At 46.9% G+C, this 16,394-nt stretch overlaps 1 protein-coding gene across 1 annotated transcript; it reads left to right on the forward strand.

The window, feature by feature from the left end:
* The first annotated feature begins 7,347 nt into the window (after positions 1 to 7,347).
* LOC124697331 lies at positions 7,348 to 15,439 on the forward strand. The gene is given in 17 exon segments (XM_047229938.1): positions 7,348 to 7,419; positions 8,097 to 8,156; positions 8,158 to 8,457; positions 8,548 to 8,688; positions 8,874 to 9,006; positions 9,093 to 9,206; positions 9,285 to 9,433; positions 11,365 to 11,457; positions 11,600 to 11,660; positions 11,801 to 12,133; positions 12,592 to 12,718; positions 12,800 to 12,899; positions 13,082 to 13,151; positions 13,238 to 13,390; positions 13,798 to 13,893; positions 14,160 to 14,476; positions 14,874 to 15,439. Coding segments are annotated over 17 exon segments (2,511 nt in total). The 3' UTR covers positions 15,066 to 15,439.
* Positions 15,440 to 16,394: the final 955 nt, after the last annotated feature.

Here is a 16,394-nt window from a genome sequence, read left to right on the forward strand (position 1 = left end):
ACGGTGTTGCCAGTCGCTGCCCGCCGGTGGGTTTCTGACCGCAACACGCTCTACCATCTACACACGCCAAGTACCATCTTTCTTAGGAACTAGAATAACAGGAACATCACAAGGACTAAGGCTTATGCGGATATAACCTTTATCGAGTAGCGCTTGTACTTGCTTCTGTATCTCTTTCGTCTCTTCGGGATTCGTCCTATATGGCGCCCTATTGGGCAGCGAGGCGCCGGGGATCAAATCAATTTGATGCTCAATACCACGCAATGGCGGTAGTCCTGCGGGCACCTCCTCCGGAAACACATCGCTGAATTCCTGCAAAACATTAGAAACACCAAGAGGAAGAGGGGTCATGTCGTTAGAAAACAAAACCGTACCCCTGTACATAAGCACAAGAGGCATGGCTGTAGGATCCTCACTAAATTCTCTCATGTCTTCTTTGGTGGCTAAAAGCACTAAGGAATTCACTCTCTCACTTTTCGTTATATCACTCACGACATTACAATTCTCTCGCCTATCTAAAGGTGCATCCTCCAAGTTTACTTCAACTTTCTGACGAGATTCATTGACAATTTGTTGTGGTGACATAGGCTGCAAGTTAATTTTCTTGCCCTTGAACTCCAAGTGATATGTATTGGCACGACCATTGTGTTGCACAGAACGGTCATAGAGCCAAGGCCGACCCAATAGTAGGTGACACACCGTCATAGGAACCACATCAAAATCAATGGAATCCTTATACGGTCCAATCTCAAACTCAACACGCACCATGTGGTTTACCTTCATCTCACCATTGTCGCTCAACCATTGAATATAGTATGGATGCGGGTGCGGTAGATACTTCAACTTCAGCTTGGTACACAACTCCTTGCTTGCTAAATTGCGGCAACTCCCGCCATCAATAATGACCTTGCAAGCCTTGTCAGGACCAACTAAAGCCTTTGTTTGGAACAAATTGCAGCGCTGAGTAGATGCACTTGGCAACACATTAAGAGCACGCTGCGACACAACAATAGTGCGAGCATCAGACGGATATGCATCTTCACCATCAGTGTCATAGTCATCATCGTCTGGAGCATATGGATCAACATCATCTCCCAGTCTCATACTCATTGTCCTCATTGATAATCATGACTTTGCGGTTAGGACAATCTCTCTTGAAGTGACCCTTGCCACCACATGTATGACAAGCCATATCACGGTTGCGCGCAGTAGACATGCTAGAACCACTCGTACTTGCAGCAGATTCGGACTTCTTTGCGTTAGACACATTGGAGACCGGCTTGCTAGACGGAGTATAGAGTAAGGTGCGGAGCGCATTGATGGCGTCGGCGCCGTAGGTGGGGGCGCCCGAGGCGTGAAGCGCCCAGCTCCCGTAGCACGACCTTTAACCTTTGCTTCTTCAGCCATTTGTGATTCAGCTTCTCTTGCATGATGTAGCAATTGATTCATATTGGTGTAACTGTAATGACGAACAATGCCTTTGATATCATACTTCAATCCATTGAGAAAACGCTGCATTGTCATCTCTAGAGACTCACGGACACGGCCACGCTGCATAAGCATCTCCATCTCCATGTAATATTCATCAACAGTTTTCACACCTTGTCTCAATAGGGTCAACTTATCATATATTGTACGCAAATAATTAGTGGGCACAAAACGAGAATTCATCGCCTCCTTCATAGCACGCCATGTGATAATAGGTGGCTCACCATCCTCTTGTCGATTACGAACAAGTGCATCCCACCAACGCAATGCATAGCCATCAAATTCGGAAGAAGCAAGCTTGATCTTCCTATCTTCAGTGTAATTATGTAAGCGCCATAACTTCTCAATCTTCAACTCCCAAGAGAGGTATTCTTCAACATCAGCTCCTCCTTCAAACTTGGGTATGGAGAACTTGGGCTTACCCAATCCATCTTCCTCATCAAGCCCACGACCATGGCGTCCAAGTTCAGCAAAACCACGCCCACAGTAACCACGTCCAGCACCACGACCAACACCAGGTGCTTCATCCTGAAGATCAGGTTCTTCATCCTCTTGTTGCTGTTGGTTTGTAAGATTCTCAACAGACATTTGCAAAGCTTGAAGAGTGCGCTGAATATCCGTCATTTGATCTTTCATTGTAGTGACGGTCTCATTAGTAGCATCCAGCTTCTGGGAGATCTCTTGGACCGTTCCCCTAAGCTCATCATCCTGAGTGCGGAATTCATGTCGCATCTCATTACGAAGAGCCTCATACTCCCTCCATGTGATGATATCTGCAGAATTCTTGTTTTCCTGGTTAACAAGTTTAGCATCACTAGCAGACATGATTAGTAGGTTAGTGCACTAAATTAAAAATATATGGTGGTACTCTCACAACTCACTCAAAACTGATAAGAAAATGAAATCTTACCGTTCCAAAGTAAATTAGTGTTGCTTACCACTTGTAGTAACAACTAGTGCACGGATGTAGCGAAGCGAATATCAAGGGTATAAAAACAATCACACGACAAAGCAGGATATATGTGGGGCTGTAGGTAGGCTACCTATATGCACCAATAACAAGCTCTAGCGCTGACCGTAGACAACCAAAGATACCCACACAAGGCGATAAATGTGGCAATGCAACTATATGGAGGAAAGGTTGCAATGCACTCGAGAGACACTAGCAAAGCTCAACGAAACAGGCACAAGATTGCTCAACTACAGGTGCAGAAAAGTAAACTAGGCCTTCACTTGATCTTACTAGCACTTCACACTTTTTCTTTTTGGATTTTCTTTTTGTAACGCATCTATGTAGCTCTTTTTGCTTCTTTTCTATTTTCTCTTCTTTTTTATAAAACAACTCCTTGATAACACGGCCAACAAAATATGCAAAGCACCAAAATCCTAATGAGCAGCCTGTCGAGCGGTAAAACTAGTCTCTTCTGGGGAAGTTCCTAGTCACTTATATCGAAAGGCTGTGGCTATGGTTTGGACAAACACACTCTATGCTATGTGGACTCGGAGTAAACAAAAACTGAAACTAGATGATACCGGAGACTCAAACCCTAACAATACTAGATGGAAGAAAAAGATACGCAAAAACAACTACGAAAAGCAACTAAAACTCGAAATTAGTGCAATCTAAGGCTATGGTAAACCCTAACCCTAATATTTTTGGCTTTTTCTGGATAGGAAAAACACTCACAACTCAACTATGGGGTGGATTGTGGATGGCTTACCGAGGAAACCCGAGAATCTGATACCAAGATGATAAGGGGTTGGCCCGATCTTCTCAGTAAGCAACGGTGGTGATGATGATCATGGGATGAACACAACGGAGGAACACGATGATGTAGTGGATGATAACTTGTATGACGCAACGAGATCTCTCGATTGGTCCCTGTCGCCAATGCAACAGCTCTCAACCCTGCAAGATATTCGCAACTCCACACACTTGCGCACGTAGCCGCCGACCACGAAGCGGTAAGTTGCAACCTTCTAATTCCCAATGGAACAACATATCACACAAGACTTTCAGAGGTTCCACACCAAATCAATGCAATTGGATGTAGAAATTCAATAGAGTTGCAAAGCAATCAACTATGAACTAGGGTTTATCTTAAACGTGGTCTAAAGCTACTTTGGGGGCGTCCTGGGCACTTATATAGGAGTTCAGGACGACCTCAGGTCGAAAAAGTACGAAAATAACCGACCCAGAATAGATCTGGTCGAGACAGACTCGGACTCGTTCGGTCTGGGATCCGGTCGACCAGGCCTAGGACCGGGCGGTCCGGTTTGGACCGGGCCTGGGACCGAGTGGCGACCGAGCGGGCATCCAGGCCTACTGGAATCGCCCCGGCTGGCACAGGCGTGGAGCCCGGTTTGGACCGGGCTGGTCCGGCGTGGGAGCCGGTGGAACCGGGCCTGTGACCGGGTGGTCCGGCGTCTTGGCCGGTTGATCGGGCTGGGCGCCGGCATGAACATCTCCTCCTCTCGCGCATGCCTCCCGCTCCTCCCTCGCGCGTCCATGGGATGTCTTCATGTCCAGCTCCATGTCCAGCTTCACGTCCAGCTTCTTGTCCAGCTGCTCCTCTCCTCCTCGTGCGATGCTTGCTCCTTCTTCATACCTGATCATACACAAGTAATACAACTTAGGCAGTATAAAGCTCTCGTCGATCAAAGTATCACTTAGGAAGAAGTTCACCTATTGTTTAAGTAGCTTCGCACGGGCTCGTGACATTGGTCCAATCCTAACTTCATTGGACTTGAGCTTCACAGCAGGATCATCTTCAACTTGTAATGACGGAGGTAGTAGTGAGGTAGGGATGTCCTCATCATCGAGACCGCACAATACATCTTGGGCGCGTTTGGTAGCCTGCATCCTCCTTTTTTGCATGAGTGGAGAAGAAAATTGGTACGTTTGGTTGCCTGGTCCTCCCCGCGTTCTTGCATGGCACGTGTTTTAAAGCACCCCTGGAACAGGCCCTGGCGATGCAAATCCCCATCTCCGCTGATGCAAATTTTAGCCCCGTGATACAAAAGGTGAAACATCGACAGAACCAGGAGCTTCTTTAATCTCTCTCCTTAATCCACTCCGTGGCTCCATGGGAAGAGCTCCTCGACGATGCCCACGGCCTCCGCGCCGGCCATGGCACGGCCACAGCGAGGAGCTCCGCCATGGGCGTGTGTCGACGAGAGGTAGCAGCAGTCCCCCAAGCACCCCGCCCGGCGCCTCGCCATGGCAAGCACGGCCGCTCCCGCGCCCACCCTGCCCAGCGTCGCGTCTCCTCGCGCCGCGCCCGGCCACCCCCCTCGCCGGCCTGGCCTGGCCGTGCTTACCATGGCCACGCCTAACCCGATCCGGGCAGCGCGCGCCCGCGCCGGCCTGACCCGCCCCTCCCGCGCGCCCTCGCCGGCCCCGCCTCGGCCGCGCCTTCGCCCGGCGGCCGCCCACCCACCCGCCTCGCCCCGCCACGACCGCGCGCGCCGCCCGCCGCGCCCCGGCTGTCGGCTCCGGGCCGCGCCGTTCTCGGCGGCCGCCGCCCCGCCCCGCCCGCGCCGAGCTGCCCCGGGCCCGGCCGCGGCGTCCCCGTCCGCCCCGGGCCGCGCCCGCGCCGGCCCACGCCGGCCGCGCCCACGCCGCCCGCCCTCGCTCCGCGCCCGAGCCGCCCGCCCTCCGGCCGCGGTGCCACGCCCCGCGCTCGAGCCGGGCTGCCGCGCCATGCCGCGTCATGGTGTTCATGGCCGCGGCCACGCCGGCGACGACGCCCCTGCCCTGTGCCCGAGCCACCCCACGCCGCCCGCCGCGCTGAGCCGCGCGTGCCTCGCCGGCTGCGGCGTTCCACCTCGTGCCCACCTGCATGTGCAGCTCGGCCTCGCCGATCTCGTCCCATGCTGGGCTCATCCTTGTCGGAGCTGTAGAGTTGAGTTGATGATGAGTTTGTCCAATTTCGAGTTTATTAGCTGGTAAGTAGATGATTAGCAGATATTAGACAATACTACACACACTAATGCAACCAAACATCTGTAAGTTGTATCTGCTCAGATTTGCAGGCTATTACAGAACAACTAAACGAAATGGCCTTTGAGTGTCTAACGATGCAACACAGACTACCAAATGATACATATTTTATGGCCCATGGCCCGTTCGCAACCCGCAGGTAAGCACATGTCGCTGACGCAGTGAACGAGAAAATCGATGCATTTTGGACACACGGCCGGTGGTGAAATCCATCATCTACATATAGCGACACATCACGCGCAAGAACGAGAGCAGAGGCATCCACCGGTAGGCCGCCTACATGATGATCAGAAGTTTGACTTGCATTACATGCGCATGTCATGGGAAATCAACGAACGAACACGTCGACTGGAGTCGATCGTTGGCCATCAATTGGAGCAGCCCCCAGCCACTTTTGCCGGATAAGGCGGTTAAGTGGGCCACGTGAGGCGAGCGAACACCGATCTGGATCAACGATCCTGCCGTTTCTGTTCCTCTTTTACTACTCCCGTGCGTGGATCGCCCAGGCTCCATAAAACAAGAGTACTCATAAAACAATTCCATAGAAGGAAGGAGGCGTCGCTGCCTGCTGCTGCTAGTGCTCGGCGCTTCCTGGTGCCGGCGACATTTGGCGGCGGTGGGTTTGACGAGGCGGGAGTGGTTAGCTCGGCAGAGCCAACGACGTAGGTAGGCGGGGTTAGCTGAACCGTGCATCTAAAATTAAGTGCGGTCATCGATCCTGCTACTGTTAGTAGTACACGGAAGCAAACGACCCGTCGTGATCGATGTCCCGTAGGTGTCAGGCTGGTGCGAGCGCTGATGCGCACCTGGACATCGCATCATTGCTCTAACTTAATGGGACTTCCCTTTCTTCTTCTCTTGACAACACGTAACGGGTTCATGTTCCCGGAGCAGGAAGTCTGGAGGGAGGGAAAACCCTTGAGCGAAGCACACGACTGGGTACGCAGGTGCACGTTAGCACGAGTAACTAGTTACCGACAGGTGGTTGTCTTATTCGAATTCAAACCCGCTTAAATCTCGTGGGAGGAGGTTTACCAACAGACAGAAGCAGCAGAAGCCGTCAAACGGGAATTTAATTTAATTTTGAAATCAACAACAGATTTTAAGGCCAGCACACAACGGTACAAAAGAAACAAACGGGAAATCCGTAATAAGGACGCGGAACGGCTCCGCGTCTTCGGGCCCAGCGCGCGGCTAGGCTAACCCAACTGCCCCCGGATGGCAGGCGGCCGTAAATAAACGCGAACTCCTTTCCGTCCCGGCATAAAAAGTCCGTGCGGCGCAGCGATCCTGGTCGTGGGGGAAGGCGAGACACGAAAAGGGAGACGAGACGAGACGAGCGATGTTCATCAATCAATCAAGATAGATAAAATTCGGTTAAATTCTCTCTCTCTCTCGCTCAATCTGTCTGGACCGCCTTTCCCCTTCCCAACAGTGGCAGACACCGAACAAGTGAGTAGCCTTCACGACTAAATCCACCACCACTCCCCTTCCCCTTCCCCACCCGCGTCGTCTCCCACCTCCTGCTCCCCTCTCCGGCTGCCTCCACCAAACCCTAATCATTCCGGGCCGGGGGGTCGCCCGCCTGCCTGCCTCGATCCGCGTGTCCCGCGGCCGCCCACCCGCGGCTGCTCTCGCTCTGGTTGCGCCGGTCGCTGCGGCGGCGGAGGTCGGGCGCGGAGCGTGGGGCCCGTCATCCGGGCGGAGGCGTCGCGCGGCGAGAGGCAGAAGGAGGTCATCGGCGCGGATTTGGCACGGAGGAGGAGGATGCCGCGGCGGCTGGCGGAGCCGGGGGCGGCTCCGGCGCGGCGGTGAATGGGAGCGGCGGGACGCTGCGGGGCCGAGCTTTGCGTCACATGGATGCCAGGGCCTTCCCCGGCGGCGGCGGCGGGTGCGGCGGGAGGGTGCTCTGGCTCGTCGGAATCAAGGTCAGCTGCCAGACTCCTCGATCCGCTCGGACTCTGTACTGCCCGGGTTCGCTCGATTCGGGGCGAAATGGTCGGGGAATTCTGGGCCCGAGAATTAGTCCTGCTTTCCATGAATTGGGTGTGGATTAACTAGCATTTCATGTCGATTTCACAGGGATTTGGGTTACTCTAGTTCATGTAGGGTTTAACTGTTCCGCGCCCAACAAACTTCTCGGGGAAGGGAAGGGAAGGGAATGATTCTCTTCTCACGTACCTATTCTTGGCCAATTGAAATCAGTACTGAAGAAGTTAGATCAAAACCTCCTATTTTTGGGTTGAATTACTTCCCGTTCACATGTTCAGTCTGCTAGGAAAGTTATCATTCTTCCTCCTTCACAGAGACCCGCATACGTATTCTTACCTGTAACCGATTTCTTTCATTCTTGCTACGGGTTTAACTCTTCCGCCCCAACAACTTTCTTGGGGAGGGGAATCAATTCTTCCGGACCTATTTGTGGCCACAATTTAACTAGTAGTGAACAAGATACATCAAAGCCTGCCTTTTCTTCATGGACTGCTTGCCGTTTCCATACCCAGTTCTCCTCATAGACTTATTACACTATTCTAGTACCATCACAAGGAGTTGCATTTGTATTTCTACCGGCAGTTGAATTCCTTCTTGTTTGCCTGTGCCACAGATTGTGTTGATTCTAGTCTGGTCTGGTGGAGCTAGCGCGCACTCCGACGACGGCAAAGCGCTTATCTCTGGAAGCCGCGGACTCCGGGGAGAAGGATGCCTACCTCAGCCATTCCTGCATCCACGACGAGATACTGCATCAGCGGCGCCGAGCTGGGCGCAAGGAGTACTCTGTCATGCCGCAGGTCTACCACGTGGCCCAGGACAGGGCCGAGCGGCTGAGAGGAAGGCAGCTGTTGGGGGTGTCATCCTGGCGTGCTCCGCGGAGTAACGTCAAGAAGCCGATACGGATATACCTCAACTATGATGCCGTTGGGCACTCGCCTGACCGGGACTGCAAAAGTGTCGGTGACATCGTGAAGGTGGGTTTTGTCACGGTTAGGCTTTGCTGATGAAAACGGCTGCTTTACTATCGTGGTAGTAGTACTGAGTTATTTGTTTGCTTTTGTTAGCTTGGCGAACCGCCAGTACCATCGGCGCCGGGAACGCCTCTCTGTGCTCCTCATGGCGACCCACCGTTGGTGGGAGATTGCTGGTACAATTGCACCTTTGAGGATATAGCTGGGGAGGACAAGAAGCAACGGCTTCGAAAGGTGCAGTTCTCTGCTTTTAGTGGTTCTGCCTGTCACTGGTTCTCAAAAGTGTCATACATTAATAAAATATATATAAAGATGATTTTCTAACAAGCTCTACCACAATGGAAAGATATAATGATGCTACTAGCATGCTATTGTCATGTTGTTCTTGTATGCTGATTGCTAAATTTGATCACTGGCAGGCACTTGGACAAACAGTAGAGTGGTTCAGAAAAGCTTTAGCTGTTGAACCTGTCAAGGGAAACCTGCGGCTCAGTGGTTACTCCGCTTGTGGTCAGGATGGAGGTGTACAGCTTCCACATGCGTATATCGAAGGTAATTTGCAGTTATGACGAGCCATTTTTGTACTATAGTATCTTGTTCTCCGTTGTCATACTCATACAAACTTACCTAAATTGCAGATGGTGTTGCCAATGCTGATTTAGTACTCTTAGTAACAACTAGGCCAACAACAGGCAACACCCTTGCATGGGCTGTAGCATGTGAACGGGACCAATGGGGTCGTGCAATTGCAGGTTTGTTAACCCCCTTACATTTGCATGAAAGTATTCACATGTGACAGAGTATAATGCTATGAATGCTTTTGTATTTAGGACATGTTAATGTGGCCCCTCGTCATTTGACGGCTGAAGCCGAAACGTTACTTTCTGCTACTTTGATACATGAGGTCATGCATGTTCTTGGCTTTGATCCTCACGCCTTCACACATTTTCGTGATGAAAGGAAAAGGCGGCGTGGTCAGGTAATCAAAAATATCTTTCCCCTTATTGCTGTAATGGTTTCTTGTGCTACTGTGGACTGCAATGCTAGCAACCTGATCTGATGGTTGATTTATTTCATCTGTGTTTGATTTAACATGTGAAACTGACTCTAGCTTTAAATGTTTTTGACCAAAGCACTCAACAGTTGATTATTGAGCAGACTTATTACATGGTAGTTACAACATCTGCTGAATAGATAACTTATAGGTTCGATCTTAGAAGACTAAATATTTCCAATCTTTGCAAATGGTTACAAATTGGATGTAATTGCACAACTTAAGAAATGAGTCTATTATATAGTGTTGGGCATATGTGCTGTAAACCATGACCTGGCTTATGAGTTATGATATTATTATTAATTGCAATCAGAAATTCCTGTGAGTTTCTGCGGCATATAAAGGAACCAGGTAAACCTTGGTACATGTGTGTAAGGTTTAGTCCCCTGATGCAATGTAATACTTGGTTGATACTTTAGAATCTATGACGGCACACCTTTGATATTTGTGCTAAAGCCTTGTCTACGTGTGATAGGGATTATTAGGCTGGTATGACAACTGATGCGTGCACGCCTAGCTAACGAGTGTACAAAGTGGGTCGGTATTCATGTCATATGAAGTAGAATGATAGAAAAGAGTGTCCTAAATGACGTGACGAAAGAGGCAGTGATCCTCTTGCCCAACCACTTGTTGGAAACAAACCCACACAACAACTTCGTAAATGAGGCGAATGAATTGGACAACAGGTTGTGGTCTAATAACCAGACACTCTATGCCCTCTTGTGTAGGCCAGCTGGACATTCTGGAGCACACATTATAAGTGAAAGTTTTAAACACTTCAGTGACAGTACCCAACAACTATAAAAGGAATAGCTCCTAAACAAAATGAACAGATATACTATTTAGCCTCTGGGCCCACGATACACACTGAAGGTGCACCCGATTGGACTTTGAGAAATCATCCTCAGCGGCTAACCTTTCTCTTTCTTCCTCTCCTTTTTCTCCTGGCTTTTTTTTTTATGTTGACTCCAGAGGAGTGTGTTTTTTCTAAAGAAGAACACCAGATTCAACTGTCCTCCTTTTTAGTGATTCAGTTTATAGGCTATAGACAGCTCTATTTGCTTAATATAATGCAAAAATCTAGTGGATTTTGGCCCACAAACGGCCTGATTCCCGCATTTGGTGCTCATGCTGAACTTGTGCTGGAGCAAACTGGGATCATCCTCTTTTGGTAATTGAGCCACGCAGCAGCGGATTCTGAGTCCATTTTGGTTTGGCACAAATACAGCTGGGTCCCAATTGTTTGATGATCAACTTTTAGTGATCTCATGAAAATTAGTTTGAGGGTGTAGTTCCTCTTTCCTGTCACATGAAGGATTAAGTTGAGGCATTATATTGAAAATTCTTGTATCCTTTCCTAAAGAAGAAGCATGGTCATACCATGAACTGCCGTAATTTTGAAGACCAGTATTCTTTTATCGTCACCAGGCCTTTTAGGTTCACCTAAATATGAGCACAACCATGGAGACAAGCCTCAAACGTGGGTGGTCTCAACACCACCTTGCCAATGGAACTAGGCTCGGTCCTCTTTGAAAGACCAGTATAATATTGTTCATTTGTTTACGGGGGAAATCAATGCAAAGGAGCATACTTGGCATACCTTGACATTTTGAGGGCCAAGAGCTTTGTGAAGAATACATGCAGCCATAGCTTATTCCATATTAGCACTGCCACTCAGAAAACTAGTCAGTTCCCCAGTCAAAAGCATATTCTCTGTTCATTGCAATCATTAATAGTATAGTCTAAAAAACTATGTGCAAGTACTTCCATCACATCTTTTTTAAACGATTATGCTTCTCTTCTTCATTCTTTGCACAGTGATCTTAATCTTAATCTCTATCTATTTCTCTTTTCAGGTCACTGTTCAGGCTTTGGATGAAAAGCTCGGAAGAATGGTTACACGTGTTGTCCTTCCTCGAGTTGTCATGCACTCTAGGCATCATTATGGAGTAAGTTGTAACTGAAGATCTGGGAGCTTTGGCAGACCGGATTATTCATTTGATTGCCACTGTTTAGCACTTGTCTATTTTTATGCTACTTGTTTGAAAAAGCTGCTTCATGTTAATTGGTAAATTTCTTTATTTGTGTTAGGCATTTTCCAAGAACTTCAGTGGGTTGGAGTTGGAAGATGGCGGAGGCAGGGGTACCTCAGGTACATCCATAACATTAGTCTTAATAGTTTGATGTTTGCATTTGCTGCCATTGTTAGCAATTACATGGTTTTGACTTTTTGAGGATCCTGCCGATTGTCTATTATTTCTTCCCTCGACTAACATTTGCCACTCTTAACAGGTTCCCATTGGGAGAAAAGACTCTTAATGAATGAGATCATGACTGGGTCAGTGGATACAAGATCAGTGGTTTCAAAGATGACTTTGGCATTATTGGAGGACAGTGGATGGTATCAAGCTAATTATAGCATGGCTGAACACTTAGATTGGGGTCGAAATCAAGGAACAGAGTTTGCGATCTCCCCCTGCAACTCGTGGAAAGGCGCATACCGCTGCAACACAACTCAATTATCAGGCTGCACATACAATAGGGAGGCAGAAGGTTACTGCCCTATAGTAAGCTATAGCGGGGACTTGCCCAAATGGGCTCAGTATTTCCCTCAAGCAAATAAAGGTGGGATACATCACCCCTATTCGGACATTATACAGATCGTTGAAATGATTTGCGAGAACCTTTAAGGAATTATGTTTATCTTAATGTTTTTTTCGTACCAAATGCACATAGAATCAGTATGGAACTATCGTTGAGGTTTACCTTATACTTTACCAAAATATCTTTTTTTGTTCAGTCTCAAGGTTTGTTGGCATTGTCGTGGCTTTTCGAAAGTGCTTTTGGATGTCACAATTGGTTGAAAGCACCTTTCTTTGTCTGCTGTAACAGAAAGATATTATTAGAGTCAGCCCATCTGTAACATTCACCTAGCTAATTAAATTATAGCATAGCACGACAACTGTAAAGTGATCCTCCATCCTTCTTCATCCTCTCTTCTCTTAAGTACCTTTTCTGTAAGCCAGCATCTTGTATTGCAAAGTTTCTCATATCTGATACCTAATTTTTATTTATATCTGTAGGTGGCCAGTCTTCATTAGCTGATTACTGCACTTATTTTGTTGCTTATTCTGATGGCTCTTGCACGGATGTAAATAGTGCACGAGCGCCTGATAGAATGTTAGGCGAAGTACGGGGAGGTAACTCAAGGTGAGAGCACATACAATAATTTGGATATATGCTTCTTTTGAAACTTGCAATTTTAATTTTTGGAAATTCATGAATGAACAGGTGTATGGCCTCAACACTAGTGCGAACTGGGTTCGTCCGTGGATCTATGACCCAGGGAAATGGCTGTTATCAGCATCGCTGCACAAATAACTCCTTGGAAGTGAGTACCGTTTCGTTAATTTTATCTCTTTGCACTAAGTATGCTTTGCGTGGCCCCTTCCAAGTATTTTTGAATGACATTCTTATGCTGTTTCCATTGTTGGCTGCATCGCGGTTTTTCAAGTAATGAGCTATGAATTATGTTTCTAATATCGGTTTTGAAATGCTGTTGAACTTTGGTAGGTTGCTGTTGATGGCGTCTGGAAGTCATGCCCAGAATCTGGTGGCCCAGTGCAATTCCCAGGGTTCAATGGTGGGTTTTGTTATTTAAGGTGTATTAGATCGAGTTCTCCCTCTTCTTTAGTTCTTATTCTTAAACAAGTTAATTTTGTGATGAAGGGGATTTGATTTGCCCGGCATATCATGAATTGTGTGACGCTGTACCGGTCCAAGTAAGTGGCCAGTGTCCCAAGTCGTGTAGTTTTAATGGTGACTGCGTTGCTGGAACCTGCCACTGCTTCCCTGGGTTTCATGATCATGACTGCAGCAGAAGTGAGTATAAGCTACACACTACTATCCTTTAGTTTTATCAACTATACGCTAATACTGCCTTCCATGATCATTTTGTTTCCAAATCATCTAATTTTCAGCACTAAATTCTCTAGTCTTGTATCCTAAAAACGATAATGAATAATATGGATGCTGAAGTGAAGCATTTTTTGTAACCAACAGTTTTGTTGCCAACTTGCCAAACATCCCATGCAGCTTTTATATTGTTCTGCTTCATGTGAATTGTCAATCAGGATGAAGCTACTAGCCAACATGTAGTACGTATCTGCAATATTGTCAATAGTACGAAGAATGTGCACTTACTGTCCCGTTAAAATTATCATGATCACCTTCCTGATACATCGATGTGCTCATTGGGTTCACTAACCTGTGATGGTTTGGGTCAACAGGATCTTGTCCAGACAAGTGCAGTAGTCATGGTATATGCAAAGCTAATGGGATCTGTGAATGCGAAAGTGGCTGGACTGGGATTGACTGCTCAACAGGTGAAGCTTAACAACCACTGAAAGTTTCTTCTATAGCTGCACACATCTGTTACTGTGGATTGCATTCATGAATTTTAGGGGCATGGTGAGGGCCCGTAGCATTTCGTTGGCCAATTTCCGTATATGTTGTACAAATGCAGAATTGAGATGAAAAATATGCTTTGCAACATCTGTATTGTTTGCATATTGGATGCGATCAACATTCAGAACTCACAGTACTTATTCAAGCAAGCAAGAAGTAACACCTTTTTTTCCATTTTATGCAGCGGTTTGTGACGAGCAGTGTAGTTTGCATGGAGGTGTTTGTGATAATGGTAAATGTGAGTTCCGTTGTTCAGACTATGCGGGCTACACTTGTCAAAAGGGTTCGACAATCCTGCCTAGCCTGTCCATGTGTCATGATGTGCTGGTTAGGGATGCCGACGGGCAGCATTGTGCACCAAGTGAACTCAGTATACTACAACAGCTCGAAGCAGTAGTTCTTGTGCCAAATTACAATAGGTTGATGCCTAGTGGGCGGACCTTCCTTAACTTTTTCAACACTGCCAATTGTGCAGCAGCGGCAAAGCGGCTGGCCTGCTGGGTACGGTTCCCTCTAACCATTCCTCTGTTTTCCATGGCATGAACTTCTTTTGATATTATTTCAAAATGTTTTAACCCACTTGCTTGCCTGCAAGATTACTCATAATAGTAAGTTTCTTTTTCGTTACTGCTTCAAAACAAGCTGGATAAATCAATGCGCAAAACTCGCCTCAAATGGAACAATAAATGCTATCTGGAGAAGCGCATATACGTAAACAGATAGCACTATGTACATTATATCAATTAGTGGTGCTGTTTAAGCTAATCGACAGTTTTATCGGCCATGCTTTTGTTCTTTATGTAGGTTTGTAGTTTGGCTGTTAAGATGGAATTGTGTTCTAGGCAAATTAACCATAAAGTAATGGATAAACTTATTTGTATTAAACTTTCTTTACCAGATCTCAATTCAAAGGTGCGATGAAGACGGGGACAACAGGCTTCGGGTATGCTACTCTGCATGCGAGCTGTACAATACGGCATGTGGGGCAGGTCTTGATTGCTCGGATCAAACCCTTTTTAGCAAGAGGGAAGAAGAAGAGAAGGGCGTTCCATGCACAGGATATGGCGAGAAGAAGTCCTTCTGGCTATAACTCTTCTTCCCCTTATTAACTCTGGCTGAAAGCTCAGAGGTGTAAAGTACAAGTGGCAATGCCCTATCCATATTAATTTTTCCTTTTTTAGCCGATACTTTCCAATTGTAGGATACGGAAAGTAGAGGCCCATTTCGCCTAGGCACCTGAAGATGGGTGCCTGGTGTATAAGCAGCATTTGGGTCGGCTCTTTGTTTAGAAGGCTAGTCTGACTGGAGTGGTGGAAGGGAGTGGGAGGTTGGTGGGGGTGGATGGTAGATTTTCTTTTTCGTCGTTTCAGAAATAGTGGAGGAAATGTAAAGGCTGATGTGTGTTGTAATCCAGGATTACGATCTTAACAGAGCATTTCAATGAGAGAAGAGCCTTGTGCTGTATCCTGTATCTTGTGATTAGTGTTCATATGTATATATACTTAGACACGCGTAGTACATTCATACAATCACAACAGGTTACTCTTATGGTCAAAACTCAGATTCAGCATAAATGCATGTTACATTGTTTGCTCATAATACCAAGTTGTCAACAGGCTGCCTTCTGGCAGGGTGGTTGGGAATTTGCGTGTGATTTATTTTGCATTTCATGTTATGGAAGCTGATTATTTGATAAGCAAGTGTTCGGTCTTGTTTGTGTAAGGTTGGAACCTGATAGCAAGGACCTGAAGTCCAATTGTCCTGGGAGGCTAAAGCTACAGCGCCTAACTGAGCTACACGAATTACTCCCTTCATCTATAAATAAGAGTGCACGTGGGTTTTTTAAGATAAATTATGAAGTGAATTAAAAATACATTAAAAATATGCATCTCTCCTCTTTAATTATTTCACCTTCAATAAGTTAATTGTATGTAGAAAACAAGAAGAACTTGTCCTTAATATTAGTGGGTTTGATTTTCGTACGATAAAGGAGAAGCAATTAAATTGCATTTGAGAAGATATAAATCCATTCTTTTATGAACAAAATTTAGAGTTAGATGTCTATTTATCTGAGGACTATTTGAGGACGAGTATATATATGCACCTCACTGCCTCGAAACCTCTAACCTGGATTCTTCCGTTTCACATTAACTGGCTTAGCCCATCCGTGCCATCATTTGTGCAACCAGTAAGGGAAGCAATCAAGCGGGAGCCCAGTCAGCGATCGAAGCGGCTTCCTTTTTATATCTCAATCCCTCCTGGGTTACAATCGAAGTCTTCGAGTCAAGAATGAAGACTGAACAAATAAGTAAAATAGACTGAAGAAAAAATATAAAATAATAACAAGTATACCGTAACAGAAAATTAAAAGGATTAACTAATGAAGACAAGAGACTGAATACAAAATTAAGCGAATGAC

This window comes from Lolium rigidum, chromosome 3 (assembly GCF_022539505.1).
Source record: "Lolium rigidum isolate FL_2022 chromosome 3, APGP_CSIRO_Lrig_0.1, whole genome shotgun sequence".
NCBI lineage: Eukaryota > Viridiplantae > Streptophyta > Magnoliopsida > Poales > Poaceae > Lolium > Lolium rigidum.